This window comes from Schistocerca gregaria, chromosome 4 (assembly GCF_023897955.1).
Source record: "Schistocerca gregaria isolate iqSchGreg1 chromosome 4, iqSchGreg1.2, whole genome shotgun sequence".
NCBI lineage: Eukaryota > Metazoa > Arthropoda > Insecta > Orthoptera > Acrididae > Schistocerca > Schistocerca gregaria.
The window spans coordinates 201,367,155-201,391,403 of record NC_064923.1 but is presented as its reverse complement, the minus strand read 5'-3'; the positions used below and the strand labels follow the sequence as shown (position 1 = coordinate 201,391,403).

Genomic DNA, 24,249 nt, shown 5'->3' with positions numbered 1-24,249 from the left:
AAAATGTAGACTGGCAATGGAAACGAAAGCGTTTCTGAAGAAGAGAAATTTGTTAACATCGAGTATAGATTTAAGTGTCAGGAAGTCATTTCTGAAAGTATTTGTATGGAGTGTAGCCATGTATGGAAGTGAAACATGGACGATAAATAGTTTAGACAAGAAGAGAATAGAAGTTTTCGAAATGTGGTGCTACAGAAGAATGCTGAAGATTAGATGGGTAGATCACATAACTAATGAGGAAGTATTGAATAGGATTGGGGAGAAGAGAATTTTGTGGCACAACTTGACTAGAAGAAGGTATCGGTTGGTAGGACATGTTCTGAGGCATCAAGGGATCACCAATTTGGTACTGGAGGGCAGCGTAGAGGGTAAAAATCGTAGAGGGAGACCAATAGATGAATACACTAAGCAGATTCAGAAGGATGTAGGCTGCAGTAGGTACTGGGAGATGAAGAAGCTTGCACAGGATAGAGTAGCATGGAGAGCTGCATCAAACCAGTCTCTGGACTGATGACCACAACAACAACAACAACAACAAGTATTTAGTTGAATTTATAGCATTCAGATTTGTGTGAACTATCGCGTAATCGATTTCTTTTAGTGCTCGTGGAATAGCTTCACACTTTTCTTTATTTAGGGTCAAAAAAATGGTTCAAATGGCTCTGAGCAATATGGGACGTAACATCTATGGTCATCAGTCCCATAGAACTTAGAACTACTTAAACCTAACAAACCTAAGGACATCACAAACACCCAGCCATCACGAGGCAGAGAAAATCCCTGACCCCGTCGGGAATCGAACCCGGGAACCCGGGCGTGGGAAGCGAGAACTCTACCGCACGACCACGAGGTGCGGGCATTTAGGGTCAAGTGCCACTTTCCGCACCATATAGATATCTTATCTAAATCATTTTGCAATTAGTTTTGGTCATCTGATGACATTACAAGTTATGACAGCCATCTGCAAACAATGTAAGACGGCTACTCAGATTGTCTCCTATGTTGTTAATATAGATCAGGAACAATAGAGAGCCTATAACACTCAAAAATCCACGATTCATCACCTATGAGCACACAACTGAGCCATTCGTGGTAATTGACAATTCTCTGAAGAAGATCACGCACATATTTCTTCGATTGTCCTTCCGCTCAGTTGTGAGGTTTTTCGGTAGCATTTTGGCACTGATGATGATGATGAATCCCATACTTCTTTACAGAGCGTAGGGGAGCGACGCGGGAGACCCACGGCCCCTATTAGGCAAGGTCCTAGTGGAGGTGGTTTGCCATTGCCTTCCACCGACCGTAATGGGGATGAATGATGATGATGAAGACGACACAACACCACCCAGTCATCTCGAGGAAGGAAAAATCCCCGACCCCGCCGGGAATTGAAACCCGGGACCCCGTGCTCGGGAAGCGAGAACGCTACCGCGAGACCACGAGCTGCAGTCCTTTTGCATATGCAACAATTTGGTCAAAATTAGTCATACCGTGAAAGTGCTTAAGTTTAACAGGTCACCCATCATCCTCATTGATAAACATCGGTTTGATTTCACAAGATCACGAACACGTCCGACGTTTTCGTCGGGTTTTGAAGTTGGTCTCCCTGAGCGAGGTTAATCTCCAACGTGTTCTCGAGCTTCCTAAAAATGACTTCTGACCGGGAAAAACTTGTGCTATTGATAATGAATTTCCCCCTTAGGCTTTTTTTTCAAGTTTTCAGAGGTCACATTCACGTATTCTCCAAAATTAACAAAAAACTTATTGCATGGAGTTGCTGTACATTCCGCTGTTCCATTTTCGTGACACACAACAAAGACACAGTTTCACTGATGGCGCTCTCAAAAATAAGATGATCGATGTACGGAGCTGAAACTCGAGCTGAGCATCTGTAAGGGATGAACATACTAAACTACACAAGCAGAACAGCATAGCGTTGGCAGATCGCTCGCAGTGTTACGAGTCTCATAACTTTTCTCACACACCTCGTATGCACAAACGAGTGAATTCTACTGGCCTAGCCTTCCTCTCTCTCACACAAATCGCAGCATCCGAGCGAGCACCAGCTGGACGGGGCAAGCGCATGCGGCGGCCTAGCGTGGAAAAGCGACTTACATCGGTGGCTGCTGCCAGCTGGGGCCGCTCGTCCATGGCCCGCAGGTGCAGGTTGAGGACCTGCAGCTGCGCCGCGAGGTACATGACGAGCGTCGTGAAGAAGACGTCCACTGTCACCACGCACGTCGCGGCCACGTACAGCGACAGTACCTGCCGAGGCGCCACAGTTCACTTAATCGTTCATTCCTCTACACCAGTGGATACCAAACTTTCTGAGTCCATTATCAACTGTGTGTGAAATCTTAAGGGACTTAACTGCTATGGTCCTCAGTCTCTAAGCTTACACACTACTTAACCTAAATTATCCAAAGGACCAACACAGACACCCATGCCCGAGGGAGGACTCGAATCTCCGCCAGGACCAGCCGCACAGTGTATGACTGCAACGCCCTAGACCGCTCGGCTAATCCTGCGCGGCGTCTATCATCCCTGAACGAGATAAGCAGAGGCATGCGCGGACGTGGATATCCACGGCTGTCTCCATTTTCATATTGCTCTGTTCATTCACTTCCATACCTTCCACAGTCGAATATCTACTTTCCCACCTGCAGGTTGTAGTGAATGGTATTCTGAAGACTTTTCTCGACAATAACGGCTACCCACCACAAAGCTGAAAGTATTCCTTCAGTCACTTAAAATGTACTTAGAGAGCAATAACTTACTTGTGGTAATTCCAAATAAGGAACGTACGCTACTGACCATTAAAATTGCTACACTACGAAGATGACGTGCTACAGACGCGAAATTTAACCGACAGGAAAAATATACTGTGATATGCAAATGATCAGCTTTTCAGAGCTTTCACACAAGGTTGGCGGTGGTGGCAACACCTACAACGTGCTGAGATGAGGAAAGTTTCCTACCGATTCCTCATACACAAACAGCATTTGACCGGCGTTGCCTTGTGAAACTTTGTGATGCCTCGTGTAAGGAGGAGAAATGCGTACCATCACGTTTCTGACTTTGATAAAGGTCGGATTGTAGCATATCCCGATGGCGCTTTAACGTACCGCGACATTGCTGCTCGCGTTGGTCGAGATCCAATGACTGTTAGCAGAATATGGAATCGGTGGGTTCAGGAGTGTAATACAGAACGCCGTGCTGGATCCCAACGGCCTCGCAACACTTGCAGCTGACAGGTATCTTATCCACATGGCTGTAACGGATCGTGCAGCCACGTCTCGATCCCTGAGTCAACAGATGGGTACGTTTGCAAGACAACAACCATCTGCACGAACAGTTCGACGACGTTCGCAGCAGCATGGACTATCAGCTCGGAGACCATGGCTGCGGTTACCCTTGACGCTGCATCACAGACAGGAGCGACTGCGATGGTGTACTCAACGACGAACCTGGGTGCACGAATGGTAAAACGTCATTTTTTCGGATGAATCCAGGTTCTGTTTACAGCATCATGATGGTCGCATCCGTTTTTGGCGATATCGAAGTGAACGCACATTGGAAGCGTGTATTCGTCATCACCATACTGACGTATGACCCGGCGTGATGGTATGGGGTGCCATTGGTTACACGTGTCGGTCACCTCTTGTTCGCACTGACAGCACTTAGAACAGTGGACGTTACATTTCAGATGTATTACGACCCGTGGCTCTACACTTCATTCGATCCCTGCGAAACCCTGCGTTTTAGCAGGGTAATGCACGACCGCATGTTGCTGGTCCTGTACGGGCCTTTCTGGATATAGAAAATGTTGGACTGCTGCCCTGGCCAGCACATTCTCCAGATATTTCACCAATTGAAAACGTGGCCTAGCAACTGGCTCGTCACAACACGCCAGTCACTACTCTTGATGAACTGTGGTATCGTGTTGAAGGCGCATGGACAGCTGTACCTCTACACGCCATCCAAGCTCTGTTTCACTCAATGCCCGGGCGTATCAAGGCTGTTATTACGGCCAGAGGTGGTTGTTCTGGGTACTGATTTCTCAGGATCTATGCACCCAAATTGCGTGAAAATGTAATCACATGTCAGTTCTAGTACAATATATTTGTCCAATGAATACCCGTTTATCATCTGCATTTCTTCTTGGTGTAGCACTTTTAATGGCCAGTAGTGTAGTTGCTAAAATAATTAGTTACTTATAACAACTGCTGACTGCTGCGCCTGAATAGATAGCAAAAGAAATAAACTTAAGAGTAAAATGCGTGTAATGTATTCGCAGTTGCGAATACGAAAAGCCGTCAGCTGCATAAGGGAATGACAAAAGTGAAAACTGGTGCCGGATTGGGACTCGAAACCGAAATTCCCGCTTTAGGCGAGTGGTCGCCTTAACCGCTTTGGCTACCTGTGAACGAATCACACAACCCAACACAAACTTCCACAATGTCGTCTTTTCTGGTTGCGTGCTCGAAGAAACGTTGCATCGTTCTTCTTAACAACACAGTCACTGCACTATCGTGTTTATCTGCACATACCACGCAGCGACTTTCAATTAAAATGTCCTTCATTGTACGGGAATTAGAGAATGTGGGTACGATTACAGGTTGCGACGCAGGAACTACGAGGTATGGAAGTTTGTGACTGGCCGTGTGCCGTGCACAGATAGTCAAAGCGGTTAAGCTCAAAATGGCTCTGACCACTATGCGACTTAACTTCTGAGGTTATCAGTCCTCTAGAATTTAGAACTACTTAAACCTAACTAACCTAAGGACATCACACACATCCATGCCCAAGGCAGGATTCGAACCTGCGACCGTAGCTGTCGCAGGGTTCCAGACTGTAGCACCTAGAACCTCTCGGCCACCCCGGGCGGCATTAATTAGCTGACAGACAAATAGTTTCCCGAAAGAGTGATAATAGAAATAATTTTTTTAATGTTCATTGACTAAACCATAATCAAACACGTTTTGTATTTACATCTAAAAAATTTCATAAGACCCAATAGAGCAGCGTCGGAAAAGGTATAACAAACTTCAGCCGGGCAGGATCTGCAGGCAGCGTGAAGGCCGAGGCGCGGCCTATCGGCTTTGCTCGGTAGTCCCGGCAAGCACTCAGTAGTGACGCGACGTTTCCTTTAGTACTGCGATGTGGCATGTTGCGGTCGGCATGACACTCTTCAGTTCGGAAGAATGGCAGTGTCAGCGCTGGTTACCTTCCCCTGTTTGTTCGTTGTATAATGGAAATTAACAGGTCGTGGCTGTTTACACAAACAGAAGCAGCCTAGCGATCTATCGTCACGCTTTACCGTTCTCTCCAGAAACATCAAAGGTGAACGACAATTGTGACTTATCGCACCCCAAACCATAAGACGTCTCTCTGACAAATGCACTTTACGAGAGAGCGCTCGCCAGGTCTACATCAGGCACACGAACGACCAACGTTGCGTGCAGGCAAAATCTGCTTTCATCGCTGAAGACGACGGCGCGCCATTCCCTCTTGCAAGTGATCCTCTGACAGCACCAGTCGATCAATGTAAGTCGATGTTGTGGCGTGAGTTGAAGACAGGCTAGAGTGTGCGTTCCCGTAGTCCCACTGTTAATAACTAGTTCACAACATTCCTGGCAGATTAAAACTGCGTGTCGGACGGAGACTCGAATTCGCGACCTTTTGATTTTTGTGGGCAAGTGCTCTAGCGACTGAGCTACCAGAAAACGACTCGCGACCCACCTTCATAGCTTATTTCCGGCAGTACCTCGACTTTCCACTTCCCCATCAGCGCACACTCCGCTGCAGAGTGAAAATATCATTCTGGAAACATCCCCCAGGCCGTGGCTAAGACATGTCTTCGCAATATTCTTTCTTCCAGGAGTGCTAGTCTTGCAAGGTTTGCGGGAGAGCTACTTGGAAGTTTGGAAGGTAGGAGACGAGGTACTGGTGGAAATAAAGCTGTGAGATGGGTCGTCAGTCGTGCTTGGGTAGCACAGTTGGTAGAGCACCTGCCCGCGAAAAGCAAAGGTCCTGAGCTCCAGTCTCAGTCTAACACACAGTATTAATCCGCCAGGAAATTTTATTGTGACATATTTTTGTACTTCTTTTTTATTTTTGTGGGTGTTGACAGTAAAGCGTTGACTTCTAGCAAAGCTACTGATCCATACACCCAAACAGAACTTGGTGTTAGGACAGCCAGTACCTAATTGCTGGGTGTTACCCAACTTGAAGCAAGCGGTGACTGACCAGTGGATCTATGTTGGTCTCATTCACTGTCAGTAATGACCTGCGGCATCTGTACTTATGTCCAGGAGAGCTTCTGCGAAGTTTGGGAGGTAGGAGACGAGGTACTAGCGGACTTAAGCTGTGAGGGGAGGGAGGGGGGTCATGAGTCGTGCTTGGGTAACACTTGCTTGCGAAAGGAAAAAGATCCCGAGTTCGAGTCTCTGTCCAGCTCACAGTTTTAATCTGCCAGGAAGTTTCATATCAGTCTACATTCCACTGCAGAGTGAAAGTTTTATTTTGGTTCACAGCAGTTCATACTGACACTTATTTGTGCTGTGGTAGCTGCTCGATCTGCCAGTGCTACCCTTTCAATACGACGATTCTTGAGGGCGTCTGCTGCTTGGATGTCCAGAACTTCATCTATGGATGTCTGAATGTTCAAGTGACCACTGACACCAGCAATGGTGCACAACTGACGGAGAGCGTCCAACTTGTGTGGTAGTTCTCCTAAAGGACCATCCTGCCACCGAGAAGGCCGCAATTTGACCCCCTTTCAAACTCTCTCAGTTGGCTGTAGGTTGTACGAATGTGTCTCAGTGGCATGGTTGTTTGCTTGCTCCACGTGTTTGCACTGCACTGAACCTTCTGGCTTCTTTTTTTTTTTTCTTTATTGATTTTCAATTCCCCCGAAGGGGGACGGGCTGGCAGCAGCTTAGTACGCTGCTCTACAGCCTACAGACTTTTTTAAGAAAAGGAAGAAGAAAGAAGCAAGGAAAAACAGGCGATAAAATGAGGACTTAAAGTGTAAAACGGCGTAAAAATGCGGAAAGTTAAAACAGAAAGCAAAAGGGGTTGGCAATGTCGATAAAATACACAGGAATCAGACAAATAACATAGTAGACACACAATTAAAAACCATGGCGACAGTCTGGTTTCTGTTCGCAAGAGAGAAAAAATCACACCCAGCGACAGTATGATGGCTGTTCGCTACACTTCCCTAAAGACACACCACGGAACACTCACTGGAAAACGCACACTGTAAAATACTGCACGAAAATGGTGGCACAAATATGACACTCCCGAGCCAAAGGCAGATGGGGGGGGACCTGGAGGAGGGGGAAAAAACAAGGAGGGAGGAGAGGAGAAAGCAAAAGGGGGGGAATCATGGTGGGAGAGAGCTCATAAGGGGGGAGAGGGGCAGGGCAGACGTGAGAGGGGATAAGAAGAGGCAGAGGAGGGAAATGCAAAGGACTCGGGGGAGAGAAGGGGGCAGAGAGAGGGGAGGTGGGGTAAAAAGAGAAAGGAAGGGGGGAGAGGGAGCCCAGGAAAAGGACAGAGGAAAGGAGGGGGGGTGAGGATCAGAGTTGATAGGAGGGATAAATGGAGGAAGAGGAGGCATCATCCGGGAGGGGGAGTTGATGAAAGCCACCTTGTGAAAGGAGATGTAGGGTGTAGAGATGGAGGGTAGGGGGGATACAACAGCGAAGACGTGGTAGGGGGCGGGGATGGGAGAGGAGAGGAGCAACCAGGGGGTGAGGGGGTTCAAGGCGGCGGGAGGTTGGAGGATGTGGATATGTTCGAGGAATAGGAGCAGATGGGGGAAAGGAATGAGATCATAGAGGATCCGCGTGGGGGACGGGAGGCGTATACGGAAGGTGAGGCGGAGTGCATGACGCTCAAGGATCTGGAGGGACTTATAGAATTTGGGGGGGGGGGGGCAGATATCAATGCAGGAGTGGCATAGCAGAGGATGGGCCGGATTAAGGATTTGTAGGTGTGGAGGATGGTAGAGGGGCGCAACCCCCATGTCCGGCCAGAGAGGAGTTTGAGGAGTTGGAGGCGGTGGTGCGCTTTGGATTGGATGGAGCGGAGATGAGGGATCCAGGTGAGGTGACGGTCAATGGTGAGGCCACGGTAGGTGAGGGTGGGGGTGAGGCGGACAGGACAGGCGCAGACAGTAAGGGAGAAATCCAGGAGCCAGAAGGAGCAAGTGGTACGACCTACGATGATCGCTTGGGTCTTGAAAGGATTGATTTTCAGTAGCCACTGGTTACACAATGCAGCAAAAAGATCAAGGTGATTCTGGAGAAGGCGTTGGGACCGTAGGGGGGTAGTAGCGAGGGTGAGGAATGCGGTGTCATCAGCATATTGCAAGAGGTGTACTGGAGGGAGGGTTGGGGCATATCTGCCGTGTACAGGAGGTAGAGGAGAGGGGAGAGAACAGAGCCCTGGGGCACACCTGCAGAGGGGTAGAAGGTGTGGGAATTGGCATTATGGATGGTAACATAGGAGGGGCGGTGGGAGAGGAAGGAGGCCATCAGACGGATGTAATTAATAGGAAGGGCGTAGGTTTGGAGTTTAAACAGGAGACCAGGATGCCAGACATGGTCGTAGGCCTTTTCGAGCCTTCTGGCTGTGAGCATTCCCTATTGAAGGGTAGACACAGATGACGCTCTGATAGCTATGCTACTACGCCATCTGTTGGTGGAAAAGTTGAAGGCATTACCAGTACAACAACTATTCCCCAGTTGGAACAAGCTGTCACCACTGGATCAAAATCGATGCCGTCTTTCCAGGCGTACTGATTTTCCTCCGGCAGTTTATTGCATATTACATTATCTGCATTAGCGAGAATTTTTTTAAAAGTATGGAACAATGAGGTGTAATTCTGGGGGAGAGGGGGCGCTGCAACCTCATAACCCCACCCCCCTCCCCACCCTGTATTCGCCTCTGGTAGACACTCCAGTAAGTCTGTACACTTACGTTTCATTTGTCTCAAAGTGGTATCTAACGCCAGGTAAGCAACTCAGAACTTTTCATTAACATAATGGCTATAAAACTGTCTCCATTTGAATAGTAATTGTGATGGAAATATGTTAACTGTAAGAAAGTAACTTTTTATAGGGTAACTGTAATCAATTTACACGTGGTCCAAAACAGATAAACATTATCAAGATAAAAGCAGTTATAATATACTTTAATTATACTGCAGCTAACACTTTCACTTTTTAATTACCCAAATGGCGCGCTCAAATACAAAATTTTATAATTAAGAGAGTTAAAAACGTTTTGAAAGGACCAGAGCCCAACTATAAATTAGAATTTTTGTAGGTTTACGAAATCCTAGAAGCTGGTTCACCACCTAGTGTTGAAGAAATTAAGAAAGTAATAATGCAGCCAGTACCACTGCTCCCACCAAGGAAAAATCTCTAGCAGTACCGGAGCCGAAACTGGATCCCCCACAGTCAGCCGCACTGACCACTCAGCTATGGAACCTGACAAGGAACAATAAAGACTCTAGAAAGTAAAGAAGGTAATGGGGAAGCTAAGCCTCTGAAATGGTCTGCACCAAAAACCATAGAAGCTCTATAAATAATCTTCGAAGAAGTTTGGAAATCAGAAAAAATCACAGATGAAAAAAAAATGGTCCTAATACACCGATGACAGAAAAGGAGTAGCAAGTAATATATTCACAGCTACAGAGATACATCACTTCCACCAATTGCTTGTAATGTATTCTGAACAACTTAACAGAATACGACCTATGCTTGATTGTCAATTGGGTGAATATCAAAGTGGGTTTACAAAGTGAATATGCTGCTGAGAACAGATTTTCAATCTGAAATCCGTAATTCGTTACTAATTAACGAACCTGAAAGACATAGTTGTAACATTTATCAGTTTTAAAAATGTTTGAACTCCGTTGATAGAAAAACTGTGTATAAAGTAATCCGTGAATATTGAGTAAAACTAAGTTGATAAACCTAACCCGTGAAACTATGTCAGACACACATTCAAAAGCAAAATCTATGGGTGAGAAATCTCGATCTTTCAGAATAAATACAGATATTCGGTAAGACGTTGGTTTATCTGCACTTATTTTCAAGTGCGTAGTGGAGACTGAAAAACTGAAAGAATAAAAACATCGTCACCCATGCTAGGGGGAAAAACAAGGGTATTGCAATAAATTGCCTAATAGTTGTGGATGATTTTGTCATACTTTCTAAACGCTTGACAATTACAGCAGTGCGAGTCAGTCGTCTCGAACAAACAGGGTTAAAAATCTCTATGGAGAAAAAAATATTACAAATATAAAAAGTGCTCCAGAATATTTAATAATACATGCTGGATAAATAGAAAAGGTAAACAGATTCAGATTGTTTGAAAATATGTTCGAGAAAATGGTTTAGAAAAAAACACTTTATACGGAAGGATACAAAAGATTGAAAAAGCCTATGATATAACTACAACAAAAGGAATTATCTAAACAGCTTAAAATAAAGTACTATAATACAGTAGAAAACCAGAATACCTGCAAGTTAGAGAATGCCTAGTATTGTATTGATGAAATAGAAATAGGAAGAATTATATGTCAAATCTTAGGTCCACAGAATAATTTTGGAAACTAAGAAGTAGCAGTTAAATTTATCATAACGTAGAAGACATATCAGAAAACAAAATAAGGAAGAGGATATTACTATTTTTGGACATATTTACAGAAAGGGTGGCAACAGACTCACCAAGCAGATCTCAGGCATATTAGGGAAAGGAAATTAACAGCCACCGGAGTTTAAGAGGTTAGGAAACACATGAAATGGAATAACGTTAGGTAGGAGGAAGTACTGAAGAGAGAGATCTTTATGGAAAATATTTTACAACTGGAAGGATTACAAAGCAGGAGAGAAGTGAAAACTGGCACGAAGTTGTTTAAAGGCATGAAAAAGAAGCATAGTGAAACAATGATGGAATACTGGAAGAAAAGGAAGTAACAATAAAGAGTTAAAATTGGTGGTCTGAGCGCAAGAAGAAGAAACGTAACATAAATTACGAGGGTGAGTCAAATGAAAATCTTAAATATTTTTTAAAATATTATTTATTGTGCAGAAGTAGTACAAAGCTGTATCACTTTTCAACACAATCTCCCCCACGATCAATGCAAGTCCTCCAGCGCTTACAAAGTGCATAAATTCCTTTAGCAAAAAATTATTTTGGTAGTCCGTGCAACCACTCATGCACCGAGTGGCGTACCTCTTCATCAGAACGGAACTTCTTTCCTCCCATTGCGTCTTTGAGTGGTCCAAACATATGGAAATTATTTGGGGCAAGATCTGGTGAGTATGGTGGATGGGGATGTGGTTGGTAGAAATTAACCCAGGTTTCGTCCCCAGTAACGATTCTTGCAAGGAAGCCATCACCTTCTCATTCAAAGTGCCAAAGAAGTTCTTCACAAGCAATAACACGTCGTTCTCTCATTTCAGGAGTCAGCTCCCGTGTCACCCATCTTGCAGACACTTTGTGAAACTGAAGCACATCACGCATAATGTGATGTGCTGACCCATGACTTATCTGTAAACATGCTGCAATGTCATTCAGTGTCACTAGGTGGTTTTCCTACACTATGGCTTCAATTGCTGCAATGTTCTGTGGAGACACAACTCGTTGTGCCTGACCTGGAAGAGGAGCATCTTCCACTGATGTCACACCATTCGCGAACTTCCTACTCCATTCGTAGGCTTGCTGCTGTGACAAACATGCAACACCGTACTGAACCTTCATTCGTCGATGAATTTCAATAGGTTTCACACCTTCACTACGCAAAAACCGAATAACAGAACGCTGTTCTTCCCTGGTGCAAGTCGCAAGTGGTGCGGCCATCTTTATACTGATACTGCCACGGTATGTGTGCATCTGCACTATGCTGCCACCTACAGACCATTCAGCACGCTGTTTGTAGCACGCTTACCAACTTACAGGATAACGGAGCGAAATTTCGATTTGTTATTACAAATTTAAGGTTTTCATTTGACTCACCCTCGTATCTTCTCAAATTGAATGTTATAATTTATCCATCTCTACACAAGTTAATTTCCAGACCGGATGTAACGAAAGTGTTATTATTTAACTAGCTGTTCAACTTGTGTCTAACAACAAAACTGCACGCTCTGTAAAATGCCCCGCCTCCCAAATATGGGGCGTAGTTGATTGGTAATTGCATGCAAAATATCGAGTCTTCGACAGCAAGAGGATCGTAGACACTCGGAAAGACAATGAAAATACTCGCCTGGTGCAGGTAGGCGATTTCGTAGTATGGGCTGTGCGTCGTGTCGAAAGGATACCAGGCGTCCTGCGGCAGAGAAGGCAGCCCACCCGAGCCCAGCAGGCGGTCCAGGAACGGCTTTGCGGCCCACGACAGGATGGTGAGGTGGCCCAGCACCAGGAACGCCCGCCGGAACATGCCCGACCGCTTCTGGAACCGCCTGGAACGCGACGTCGTGCTGCGGGTCACATGGCTGGAAGCTAACAAAGTCATCTGTGGAGCGCAGTTAGTCTGGTACTGCGATCTGTACTGCGTACCACTTCAACATGTCTACGCTGTTGGCTAAGAGTCTTCAGTGCAGGTTTACTATAGTGCGCGTCATTACGACGGCGGCCGAGTTTAGGTTCGTTCTGCGCATCTGACGTCACAAAACACAGTCGGCCAATGAACAGAGAACGACGTTGCCAGAGCTTGACTGCGGTGCAGAGCACGGACGAGTGTCTTCAGTTTTAGAAGCGTTCAGTCATAAATAAAGTAATTGAACAAAAGCAATGTCTTGATAGCAGACTTTCTTTTACAGAAAGTTTTGAAAAAAGCATTATTTATACCAACTGCTTCATATTCTATTAATTAATTAACCAAACAAGCAAGAAGCGTCCTAATTCAGGCGATAGCAAGGAAAGGTGTTTGTATCATTCTCACGGACCGCTTTTTCGCAATAAAGAACAGCGGTAATTGTTTATTTTCTATTGTACTCCAACGAAACGTGAATAATTCATAGTCATACCAACAGCGTTTGCCGGTATTTTGCGTGATGTTTTAAAGTCCTCCAGGAATTCGTTTGAAGTAGGAGCTGCGTTAGCGTAACGCTTAAGGTGTTCAGTTGCTACATGAAAAGTTTTGAGTTCAAACCCTGTTCGGTGCTTAATATATTCTTTATTTAAAAAAAATACCGTAGTGTCTTACTTCACGAATTTTATTCATTTGAATGTAATTTTTTGAAATTTCTAGTGCTTTGTCTCTTCATTTTAATCATAATAAGTTTTCGGTTTTTCTAATTTTGTCCTCTATTTCTTTTCACAGCAATTAAAAACAATGAAAAAGCACACATACAATATTCATGTTATCTGTTTTGTTTGTATATCTTCTATTCCACAGTCTATTAAAAGTATTATCTAGAGCAGGATTTCGGCTCGTACGTTGCCGAGCTACTTATTGTCTGAAGCAATTCTTAGCTTTGCTGCTTAGGCAATATCATCATATTCAATGTTTTCGTCAACTGATCTATGTTTTGACAAGTATTTGCTGCGCCTCACTGACAATGTATTTTAGTTTCTATGTTTCATTACGTCCACAATTCAGTTTTGTGTACTTCGACGACATTGTTTTAGACAGAATTTTCAGAAAAAACCGATATGACTCTGGTATAAATAAAACCTTTTATTACAGTCGCGAAAGACGGAATAATTCTCAATATTATATACGACACCTATCTGGTACTTAAATTAAATGAGATACTGTTATACAGTAAATTTTATATGAAATTTAGATAGCTTGTCCACATTTCATTCTCAACATTGAGGCAACTAAAATCGACCATACAAAAAGTATACGCTATGGACTTGTACCTCTGCAAACTCTTCAAAATTTCGTGCAATGGTTTACTACATTTAATGCTGCACAATAACTGCGTTGAACATCGAAACAAAATTAAGTCATTTATGGGAGGAAGGTATCGTTCAAGAAGATGTGTAAAAATCAAATCTTTGGGCCAAATAGTATTTGTGTAATCGAATGATAAGTGTGTCAAAGGAGTCGGAACACCATGTGTGAGCACAGGCGAGCAGTGCAGTGATGACAAAATGGCGCACAGCGCGGACTGCACGGAGCACGTCTCTGTAGCAGCGAAAGGGTTACTGCGGCCATGTTGGCTTTACTTCATAAAATGCGCGCTCCCCCCTAACGTAAATTTGCCAACTATACTATACTATGGCGCTGCTTCTCTTGAAGCGTGCGTAGTTTGCAACTGGCGACGCAGCAATCTGCCGCGTCTGGGCGGGCATGCCGGAGCCTCCAAGGTAAAAGAATTCAAATATAACTGTAGTAGCGATGCCCAAATATGTGATCGTTGAGGAGCTACTGAAACGAGCTACTGAAACCGGGTATTGATTTCCGAATTAATTTTCTCTGTCAGTCCAATTGAGGAGCATCTCTAGGCAAGATATCATTAGTAAAATAGTAAAATTTGCCTTAGCCAAATAAAGTTCATGATAAGTTCACACGTCACATGACGCAATTCCAGAACAGACCCATCTTCAGAAAAAATATTTAAGAAAGATTAAAAAGGTTTAATACTTTAACGGCCTTAAAGAACAGCAAAACAGTTGTCACAAACAGTCTCTGTCTTACCCCTCATTCGGTCTTCCTTATCTCCTTCTGGCAACGCAGAACCCATGCGCACTAGTTTCCTTCAGCGTATTTTCTTCTTTCATCGGCTGTCACAACGAGTGTGTACGGCGTGATTCCTGGGAAATTTTGACGTTGGCACCAGTCACCTGTTCACTGGGCGGACTGCTGTTTTTGTGACAGCGGTATAAAAATATGAATCCCATATTAGTGGTCGTTTAACTTGATCGATGGGTTATGCTATATCGATTACCATCTGTTGTTGGCGACTGAACTACAGGTTTATACGGCAGTCACCTTTATTTGTTGCTGAATTGTATTTCTACATCTACATCTACATCCATACTCCGCAAGCCACCTGACGGAGGGTACCCTGAGTACCTCTATCGGTTCTCCCTTCTATTCCAGTCTCGTATTGTTCGTGGAGAGGATTGTCGGTATGCTTCTGTGTGGGCTCTAATCTCTCCCATTTTATCCTCCTGGTCTCTTCGTGAGATATACGTAGGAGGGAGCAATATACTGCTTGACTCTTCGGTGAAGGTATGTTCTCGAAACTTCAACAAAAGCCCGTATCGAGCTACTGAGCGTCTCACCTGCAGGGTCTGCCACTGTAGTTTATCATCTCCGTAACGCTTTCGCGATTACTAAATGATCCTGTAACAAAGCGCACTGCTCTCCGTTGGATCTTCTCTATCTCTTCTATCAACCCTATCTGGTACGGATCCCACACTGCTGAGCAGTATTCAAGCAGTGGGCGAACAAGCGTACTGTAACCTACTTCCTTTGTTTTCGGATTGCATTTCCTTAGGATTCTTCCAATGAATCTCAGTCTGGTATCTGCTTTACCGACGATCAACTTTATATGATCATTCCATTTTAAATCACTCCTAATGCGTACTCCCAGATAATTTATGGAATTAACTGCTTCCAGTTGCTGACCTGCTATTTTGTAGCTAAATGATAATGGATCTATCTTTCTATGTATTCGCAGCACATTACACTTGTCTACATTGAGATTCAATTGCCATTCCCTGCACAATGCGTCAATTCGCTGCAGATCCTCCTGCATTTCAGTACAATTTTCCATTGTTGCAACCTCTCGATACACCACAGCATCATTAGCAAAAAGCCTCAGTGAACTTCCGATGTCATCCACCAGGTATTTATGTATATTGTGAATAGCAACGGTCCTATGACACTTCCCTGCGGCACACCTGAAATCACTCTTACTTCGGAAGACTTCTCTCCATTGAGAATGATATGCTGCGCTCTGTTATCTAGGAACTCCTCAATCCAATCACACAATTGGTCTGATAGTCCCTATGCTCTTACTTTGTTCATTAAACGACTGTGGGGAACTGTGTCAAACGCCTTGCGGAAGTCAAGAAACACGGCATCTACCTGTGAACCCGTGACTATGGCCCTCTGAGTCTCGTGGAAGAATAGCGCGAGCTGGGTTTCACACGACCGTCTTTTTCGAAACCCATGCTGATTCCTACAGAGAAAAGTCATTATACTCGAACATAATACGTGTTCCAAAATTCTACAACTGATCGACGTTAGAGATATAGGTCTATAGTTCTGCACATCTGTTCGACGTCCCTTCTTGAAAACGGGGGTGACCTGTGCCCTTTTCCAATCCTTTGGGACGCTTCACTCTTCTAGAGACCTACGGTACACCGCTGCAAGAAGGGGGCAAGTTCCTTCGCGTACTCTGTGTAAAATCGAACTGGTATCCCATCAGGTCCAGGGGCCTTTCCTCTTTTGAGCGATTTTAATTGTTTCTCTATCCCTCTGTCGTCTATTTCGATATCTACCATTTTGTCATCTGTGCGACAATCTAGAGAAGGAACTACAGTGCAGTCTTCCTCTGTGAAACAGCTTTGGAAGAAGACATTTAGTATTTCGGCCTTTAGTCTGTCATGCTCTGTTTCAGTACCATTTTGGTCACAGGTTGTCTGGACATTTTGTTTTGATCCACCTACCGCTTTGACATAGGACCAAAATTTCTTAGGATTTTCTGCTAAGTCAGTACATAGAACTTTACTTTCTGCTTGTATACTGTCCCAGGCCGTAAAAGAGTTTATTATTTCCTCCTCTAAAAAAAAAAAAAAAGAAAAAGAAAGAAAAACATCGATAGCCAACCATCTTCATTACACTAGCCATTCACTAAGCGAAATGGATCAAAATCTCGACGTTATACTGCAGAAAGGGAAGAAACTGAACTTACTTTATGAACTGGAAATATTTCTGCATAATAGTAGGAGATAGAATATTTAAAATCACCAAGTCATAACTGGCTCCTCATATTTTCTGCAGAAGCTATGCGAGGATGCTACAATAGACTCCCACCCGACTCGGGACGATATAACAAGCATAAGCACAATCCAGGAAGAGATAAAGGTGAAAGTTTATAAGCTGTTTGCGTGAGCAGTGACTCCCACTTGTATTATGCTATGACGTTCTTACAAAATGTTGTTGGTTATTACGTCTGAATACTGCAAGCTTGTTAACCAAATAGTCATGAAAAAATGCACAGAAAACTGATAATCCTCGGCCAAAATCGACACAACTTTCGCTAGTGAGTAGACAGACTTATAATCAGACAAAATGAGCAAGTGCAGTGCTCGTTACCTTCACTGAATAATAAAAGAATGATCGTAGAGTTTGGCTACTGTGAACCATAACACCAGCACACTGAGAAGAACAAGCTTAGGTGTGCAAGGATCGCCTCACCATGGAAAAGGTGTAAGTTACTTTAAAGAATATTGTAGTTTAAATGAGGTGTGAGGACGCCAGGCTTTAATTTCCTCTAATTACTGGACAGAATAAACAATAAGTTAACACAAAATGATGTTTTCTAAAAATCTTGATTGAATTTACGCAGAACGACGCTAACATTGTGGGACGGTACCGAATTATATGGAAGACTCCATGTGGAAAACGCAAGAATTTATCACTGTATGGGCAGCTCCTGAATTCAATGGTGAGGAGACAAAATCAGAAATTTTAATCAGGTGGAAAACTAAAGTTGCATACCAGAACAAGTAAGTAGCTAGTTGCTCAGAGAATAAATCGCACTACCGCACATTGTGAAACTTAAATTCCTTCAAAATCGACGAAGTGTGCAATCATTAGCACCAGATATCGGCTTTGACATGGACACGAATATCGCTTATTTCATTAAAAAAGAGGGGAACACAGCAGAAACTGACAACTCCTGCTGTACAGAGCGCACCTTGAGAAACACTGTAGTGTCCCCTCGCTTGGTAGGCCTCTTTATGCCAGTCACAGTGACAGGGCTACTCAATTCGTTCGCATGACCAAAATTTTGGAGCGAAAGAGACTGTTTCTCACACTGACCTGGTGGTCCCACAACGTCTTAACCTTTGATGTTCATGCAGGAAAGGCAAAATATCATACTCAATAATTCCCTGAGGACTATAGTGGTGGATTTGTGTCCCCTACCCTCAGCTAGGTCAAGCACCAGCTCTGTCCACAAAAGAACGAAGCATGACGCAGCCTCACTTGCTCGGAAACTGCATGTCTCCCTGGGAGGCTCGTCTCTCGTAATGAAACTCACGGACTGCTTTCTACTTACAACAGGACCCTGAAGCCACACTGGGAGTGTTCTTTCCAAGAAAAAGCGAGAGCCTTCCTCTCAAGCTCTCACATATTGTACTCTCTATAAAATAACCACTAAATGATGACGACGTTTGGTTTGTGGGGCGCTCAACTGCGCGGTTAACAGTGCCCGTACAAATTCCCAGCCTTTGCTCAGTCCAAACTCACCACATTCATGAATGGTGATGAAATGTTGAGGGCAACACATACACCCAATCATCTCGAGGCAGGGGAAAAATCCCTGATCCCTCCGGGAATCGAACCCGGGACCCCGTGCTCAGGAAGCGAGAACGCGACCGCGAGACCACGAGCTGCGGACTAACCACGAAATAGAGGCATAAGATATACAATAGTAACGTCACAAGATAACTATTATTTAAACTGATAGCATGACATGCGATACAAGACTGTTGCGTCAACTTAGGGGACAATATAACAAGCAGAAAGAAATAACACGAGAAGAAGCAGTGGAGCCAGCATAACATATTAGAACACTGAATGTAAAGTAAGACAGAGGCTATTTACTCTGAGAATTTTAATGTTTGTTCAAACTGTTAAAGAATGCAATATTTTAAAGATTTTTGTACATTTTATCTGAAGATGAGAAACTGCTTTCGAAACTCATCATACAACCTGTGACCTTATCACAATTTTCTGTGGGTGAGTGAAATTTTACTTTTTTTCTGAAAGCAAATTGATTTTATTCGGGATTCCAATACAACATATTATTCCCCAGTCTTTTAGCTACAAAACCCTATTGTTCAAAATAATTTCCGCTCAGCGTGACGGCCTTACACCATCTTACTAGCAGGGTTTGCATGCCCACATGATACCACTCTACTGATAGACGTTGGAACCAACCTCTTACTGCATCATTATCCACGTACAGCTTCCAGCGGAATTCATCCTTCATTGGGCCAAATAGATGGAAGTCGGAAGGCGGGAGATCCGCGCTGTAATGTGGATGAGGAAGAACAATCCAAGAAGTTTTGTAACCCCTCTTGGGTGTGCAGACTTGTGTGAAGCCTTACGTTGTCATGGAGAAGGAGAAGTTCGTTCGCATTTTTTGACGATGAACACGCTGAAGTTGTTTTTTTTTTTTCAATTTCCTGAGGGTAGCACTATACGCTTTATAGTTAGTCGTTGTGCCATGGTAAAGTACATCAAACAGAATATCCCCTTCAAAATACCAGGAGACCATCGCCATGACTTGACCAGCTCAGAGTGCAGCTTTGAACTTTTTCTTCGGAGGAGAGGTATGAAAGCAGTTCCGCACAGATGGTCCATCGTTGCTCTTTGTGGTGTTTTGTTAGGTGGCGAGGAACCCAGCGAGCGCATACCTTTGAGTACCCCAGCTGGTGGAAGAGTCTCAGCACTACCAATAGAGACATCCAGCTGAGTAGCGAGGAGTTTGATTGTGATCCGTCGATCACCTCGAATGAGAGTGTCTGCACATCCCAACATTGCAGGAGCGACGGCTGTGTGCGGCCGGTCAGTACACCGGAGGTCGGACAGGTTTGTGCGGCCTCGTTGGTATGGTGGTAACACCTCGCCTGACTGCCCGTCGTTTTTTTCACTCTCGTGTCTCCCTAGACAGTCTGTGAGCGCCTATGAATATCTAAGGTGCTCTGGTTTTCCACCAGAAGACACTCAGCTCTCCACTTGGAACTCACCTCCGTTACAGACGTCTATTTGAAGGCTATGTATAGCGACACAACCTGTCGGAACTCTATATTACTACAGGAACTGAAGCGGGAATCTTATAACTAAATGTTTCCCTGAGACATTTAAGTCCCTTTTTATTATCTACGATAATGATCGAAGCATACGAAATGAATTAAAATTTGTGGTGCGGTCAGGACTCGAACCCGGGTCTTCTTGCCTTTTTTTTCCTCGATGTAGTTGGTTGCGTGTGGTCTAGGCGCACGTCACAAGACGTCAGTTCAAGATGATTGTTGACTCCTTTACTCAGTTTTTTTTATTACAGAGGGCAAGCAGCCCTGTAACCGTACACGCTGAGCTACCGTGCCGACGTTAGGCAGAAATGCTAACCATTTAACCACCGCAGTACGATTGTCAACATTGCTGCAGGAACTGCCTAAGCTGAGTGCCGTCCCCAACATAAACTTCAATCCATTTTTCCCTTACATCACTACTGCCAGGGCTCTCCGACACTGGCAAGGACCCCAGCATTGGACGTAATGGGACGTCTTTGTATCATAGGTGATCTTATAGATCTTATAGTTAAATGTTTCCCTGAGACATGTAAATCTCTTTTTATTATCTATGATAATGGTCGAAGCAGACGAAATGAATCAAAATTTGTGCTGCGGCCGACAAATCCCGCATTTTTCAATCAAAAACTTACCGAAAAAATATGTTGCATTACTTATGGAACACCCCTCGTAGTATTTTACAATCACAGTCTTGGCTCCAGCTAAAATGGAATATTCTAAATACATCATTATGTGAAATGTAAGTTACTATATCCAAGACTGAGCTGTTAATTTCATTGTTGAAAAATAAAACATTTGTGTGGTTGCTCTTCGAACCTCAAAATACACTAGGAAAATTCTTAGTAATTGTGATGAAAGAAATTCTGAATATGACGCCGTGCTCAGGTTCCAGCATTTATTACTAGTATCGCGTAGATTGCGTAAATTTATTCTGTTTATCGAAATTAAGACCTAATTAAAAGTTTAACTGCGGTTTCTTAAACTCTTTTTGTAAGTAACTTGATGCACAACAGTATTTTTATTCCTATCACTCTCTTTCAGGTTTACGCCTACATACATGTTCCTCCTTCAAGCGAATTATAATTGTAAAAAGCTGTTCAATGTCGTGCGCGCGCGCGCGCGCGTGTGTGTGTGTGTGTGTGTGTGTGTGTGTGTGTGTGTGTGGGTGGGTGGGTGTGTGGGTGGGTGGGTGAGCGGGTGGGGCGGGGCGGGGCACTTACGGGGTGTTATCAGCGCCCTTACGCACAATAAAAGAAACGAATGCGGATAAAATAGTGAAATGTTAACATACGCGCTGAGGCAACGAAGAAATACTAAAATGTGCGATGCAGAAGATTAAAACACAAGTAAAACGACAGAAGAGCTAAAGAAAGGACAGGTAATGTGACTGACTGATCACATACAAAAAACATGGGTGAGTCAATCGCCCTGTGAACACATTAAAACCGTCCCCTTAAAATCTTGGGAAAATATAGGACAATTCACACAACTTTAAAACTCGTATCCGAGGCGACTAGCTGGTCGAGAAAAGGCACAGTACAGTGAAACGTGGTGCACAGTGATCTGCACGGCACAAGCACCACACAATGGAGTAAGAAGCCATGCTTCATAGGGCTGTTGCCGATACGAAGACGAGTAAGAAGGACTCCGCCCCGTGGACGTGGCTGGAAGGAGGTGAGCCACGGCTCAGTTGTGGACATGACTACCCAGAGCTTATTGTCGGTCATTTCCAGCGGCTTATCTTCCCATGGAAGCATGACTGTGTACCTCAACAGCGGGGTGATAGCTTGAGGGGTATGCAAACCGAAAAAAAACTGAGCATCACCATACACCTCCATGGCTGCTAGATTCGCCCTTTCGTTACCCACAATACCGATGTCCAAGATACCCAACAGAAAGACACCTCCTTTCCCACTCGTTGGAGGAGGGCATCCTGGATAATACTCACTGTCATCACGTACGTGTTTGGTGTATGCAAAATGTTCTGAAATTTGGTAGACGGCTTTCTCCACAGAAACTTCAGATGTCTTACTTTGTGGACTAATAAGACGACCCCTCTTGTATAATCTCATGTACTTGACTCACAGAGTAAGACTGCATCCATCTGAGACCTGCACCCATAGCGTGATTACTTTACAGCCAATAGACAATGCAGACAGAAATACTCCACTATACACTAGGAAATACAAGTCCACTTCGTAAACAGGCTGCTGGTGCTGAGCTCTAATCGGTTGAACTGTGCATGTAATTACCACCGGAGATGGGAAGCTGCAGATTTGAACACCATCATACATTTTCGTAAAAAAAGAAAAGCAAGCATGCGTCAACTACAGTTGATCAAAATAAGACTGGTCTGGAAAATTTCTCATGCACCTGAAGTTAGGCAACACAAATTACATCATCTGCCGCATCTTAAGGTGGATGACATATTTTCTGGGCTAGTTCTTTTCTTCGTCTCCCCCCAAACAAGCCTTCCTTGTGGTGCTCAAAGTGTCAGGCACATGAGAAAAGTTGAACAGAAAACGGCATCATGTGGTCCTCTGGGCTTGTGCTGCGGCTCTAATGAGCTCATCGTACCGATTTTACCTTCCATCCTTCCTTCAGATGTGGAGACTCCTATGTAAATTGTTCAATCAGATTGTGAGCGAGAGGAAATACCAAGACACTGGTGTGTATCATAAATAACTGCGATCTATAAAAAAAGAAACAAGAAGCACCCAAATAATTATAGGGTGATTGGTGTTATGGCGTTTATCAGCAGCCCTTACAGCGCTATACTGATAAATTAGTTGGAGAAGATGTGCAGTCCTAAAGGATCGACTGCGCGGCAACCATCGCAGCGCCGCGAAACGGCATCAAAAAAGCGCTGACTCGCGCGCCAATGGATGGAGCGAGCAGCTCCACTCTCTAGGAAGACAGGGATCAGCGCCCCCTGTCAACGCTGACTTAACCAGCGAGTAGTAATAGCGTGTATAGTAACTGCACCTAGGAGACACAAGAAGCATCTCAAGCCACGTCATAACGAGAAGTTATGTTTCTTTCCTTCTTAGAAATAAGGAATTCTAATAATTTGAAAATGTTACGAACAGATCATTTTAGATTCCTGCCACCGGCTATTGCAACTTCTCTCCTTCCTTGTTTGCGTCGGTGCTGACTCCCACAGTAACCGACACAAAACACTGATATCAAGGGAAAGATACGAGAGGGACAAGTAGGTTTCACAGTTGAATGATCTTGTAGGGATGATATGTTTAGCCTTAGAGAAATAAGTGAGAAGGCTTATTCCAAGGGGGCAATGGCCTTGCCGCAGTGGATACACCTGTTCCCGTCAGATCACCGAAGTTAAGCGCTGTCGGGCGTGGCCGGCAGTTGGATGGGTGACCGTCCGGGCCGCCATGCGCTGTTGTCAGTTTTCGGGGTGCACTCAGCCTCTTGACGCCAATTGAGGAGCTACTCAACCGAATACTAAAGGCTCCGATCACAGAAAACCATCATAACGACCGGGAGAGCGGTGTGCTAACCACATGTCCCTCATATCCTCAGCTGAGGATGACACGGTGGTCGGATGGACCAGTCGTGGCCTGAAGACTGAGTGCTCTTATTCTATAGCTCAGCGAGTACACTTCATATTTGTAGATTTAGAAAAGCGTATGATTCCGCTCCGACCACAGCACCATGCGGAGCGATGGAGTATACAGTTGTAGCAGCACAGCAAATATCCCTGATTCGTAGAATATACCACCAATCGTACGCAGCAGTTACAGCAGGGAGAAAGCTGAGTGAGACATTCCAAACATCGAAATGACTTATATTGGGCTGCAGTATGTTGCCGACCCTGTTTAAAATATATATGTAGTATATATTGGAACAGTGGAATCAGTTTTGCGAAGGTATGGGAATTCCCTTCCAGCGTGATACTATCTACGCATTACTATTTGCCGATGATCGAGTACTGATATCACTAAGTAGAGAGGATGTCAAATTTATGAAGAAGAAGTTGATGGGAGCACTTGAGCTAGGCGGACTTAGAATAAATATGATCAAAACAGTAACATCTGATAGTGGGAAGAGATGGAAGGGATATAGTGCTGCCATAAGGAACTATTAAAGCTGTAAAGCAGTTTAAATACTTAGGATCAATGGTCTATTCCTCGGGAAGCTATGAAGCAATGTGGAATGCAGGATCCAGCAGCCAAGAGGAGCAATTAATATGCTAAA

At 44.3% G+C, this 24,249-nt stretch overlaps 1 protein-coding gene and 1 pseudogene across 1 annotated transcript in view; one reads left to right on the top strand and one right to left on the bottom strand.

The window, feature by feature from the left end:
* LOC126267654 (odorant receptor 83a-like) overlaps positions 1–24,249 on the bottom strand; it is a 177,450-nt gene that overhangs the window by 97,262 nt on the left and 55,939 nt on the right. Inside the window, exons 4-5 of the mRNA XM_049972954.1 lie at positions 12,290–12,503; positions 2,116–2,265 (exon numbers count right to left, since the gene is read on the bottom strand). Coding sequence (XP_049828911.1) covers positions 2,116–2,265; positions 12,290–12,503 — 364 coding nt within the window. The remainder of the gene's footprint in view (positions 1–2,115; positions 2,266–12,289; positions 12,504–24,249) is intronic.
* Positions 23,323–23,440, top strand: LOC126268412 (5S ribosomal RNA; annotated as a pseudogene).